Here is a 1,749-nt window from a genome sequence, read left to right on the forward strand (position 1 = left end):
TGATTAAAGAAGAAAGAACACCTTGACGCCATAAAAGCTGGTCAGAATAAACTATGATGTTAAGAAACACAGAATTGCCTCTCTGGGTATTTCGATTTCTGACATATTTATTTTCTTTAAAAAAGGAAAGAAGTATCTAGCATAAACCTAAGTGGGTCAATAATCCAACCACAGTGCTTAGAAGCAAGTGAGAAAAAAGGGGTATTTGGTCTAGGTTCTATTAAAAACTTCCTTCAGGAAAGTGGTGACATTAGCAGTGAAGGTGATGATCCAGACAATGCAAAAATGCCAGTCCTTTCTGAGCTGTCAGTTTTGCATGAACAGTGCATCAGAATCAGGATGACAATGATCTCCGAAAGACCCAATAAATGCTGTAGAGAGGAATTCTGCTTTCGATAGAGGTAAGACATTTGCTTTTCAGTGTCTCTTGTGACGCGGGGACTCTATGATTCCATGGCAGAACAAAGTGGTTTCTTCACCTGGATTTTTGCTCCCCAGGAATCTCCCTTTGGGGCTCTGCTGGCAGCAGAGAGAAGATCCATGGCCATGGGAAGGAACATCAGCATGACAACCAATTTCATCCTTTTGGGATTTTCAGAGCATCCAGAACTACAGGTCTTCCTCTTTGTGTTGTTTCTGGGGATCTACTCCATGACTCTGGCTTGGAACCTGGGCCTCATTGTCTTGATCAGGATGGAGTCATGCCTCCATTCTCCCATGTATTTCTTCCTTGGAAACTTGTCCTTTGTTGACATCTCATATACATCCTCCATTGCCCCCAAGATGCTCTGTGACTTCTTCAAGCAGCAGAAGACAATCTCCTTTGTGGGCTGTGCTGCTCAGTTTTTCTTCTTCATTGTCATGGGGGGCACCGAATGCTGTCTCCTGGCGGCTATGGCATATGACCGGTATGCTGCCATCTCCAACCCTCTTCTCTACACAGCCCTCATGTCACCCACCATCTGTTTGGGGATGGTCATTACAGCATACACTGGAGGGTTGCTCACTGGATTGGTCCAAACAAGCTCCATATTCCAGTTGCATTTCTGTGGGCCACGAGTCATTAACCACTTTTTCTGTGACCTGCCACCTCTGCTTGTCTTATCTTGCTCTAGTACCTTCCTCAGCCAGATAGTGAACTTTCTGGTTGTGTGTGCAGTTGGTGGGACATCAGCTCTTGTTGTCCTGGTGTCCTATGGCTACATCATTGCTGCTGTCATGAAGATCCGTTCAACCCAAGGGCAGATGAAGGCTTTCAACACCTGTGCTTCTCATCTGACCACAGTGATTCTCTTCTATGGCTCTGGTCTCTTCTCATATCTCCATTCTAGTGCTGGCTACTCACAGGACCAAGACAAGGTGGTGTCCATGTTCTATGGAGCTGTGATTCCCATGCTGAATCCCATCATATATAGTCTGCGAAACAAGGAGATCAAAGATGCATTGAAAAAACTCAAGGACAGGAAGAAGCAGATGTCTTCTCTGTGTCTTATAGTTCCTTGAGTTAAAAAAAAAAAAACTTAAGTTCTGCTATATGCAAATAGGCATAATAATAAGTAGGTCACAGAATTTGAGTAATGAAGAAGTTATTTCAAGCAAGATCCCCAACTTACATGTCTACTGCACAATTAGGCTCAATAAAGTTTTTCTTCCCTTTACCTTTCTTGTCATGGACTGATGCAGTTTTGACTTTGGTCACTTGCAATAGAAAACAAATATTCTTTTTGATGACATTCTTTAGCTTTATGG

The 1,749-nt window shown here is 43.2% G+C and overlaps 1 protein-coding gene across 1 annotated transcript; it reads left to right on the forward strand.

Annotated features, from left to right (window-relative positions):
* The first annotated feature begins 540 nt into the window (after positions 1 to 540).
* Positions 541 to 1,503, forward strand: LOC114215233 (olfactory receptor 5A1-like). Its single transcript, XM_028111117.1, has one exon. The coding sequence runs from the start codon at positions 541 to 543 to the stop codon at positions 1,501 to 1,503; it is 963 nt and encodes a 320-aa protein (XP_027966918.1).
* Positions 1,504 to 1,749: the final 246 nt, after the last annotated feature.

Source organism: Eumetopias jubatus, unplaced genomic scaffold, assembly GCF_037043125.1.
Source record: "Eumetopias jubatus isolate StellerSeaLion01/CBP00866 unplaced genomic scaffold, mEumJub1_p1.0 scaffold_13, whole genome shotgun sequence".
Taxonomy (NCBI): domain Eukaryota; kingdom Metazoa; phylum Chordata; class Mammalia; order Carnivora; family Otariidae; genus Eumetopias; species Eumetopias jubatus.

What these genes read in the sequence shown, in the direction of transcription:
- LOC114215233 (XM_028111117.1), top strand. Translation starts at nt 541, where the DNA reads ATGGCCATGGGAAGGAACATCAGCATGACAACCAATTTCATCCTTTTG.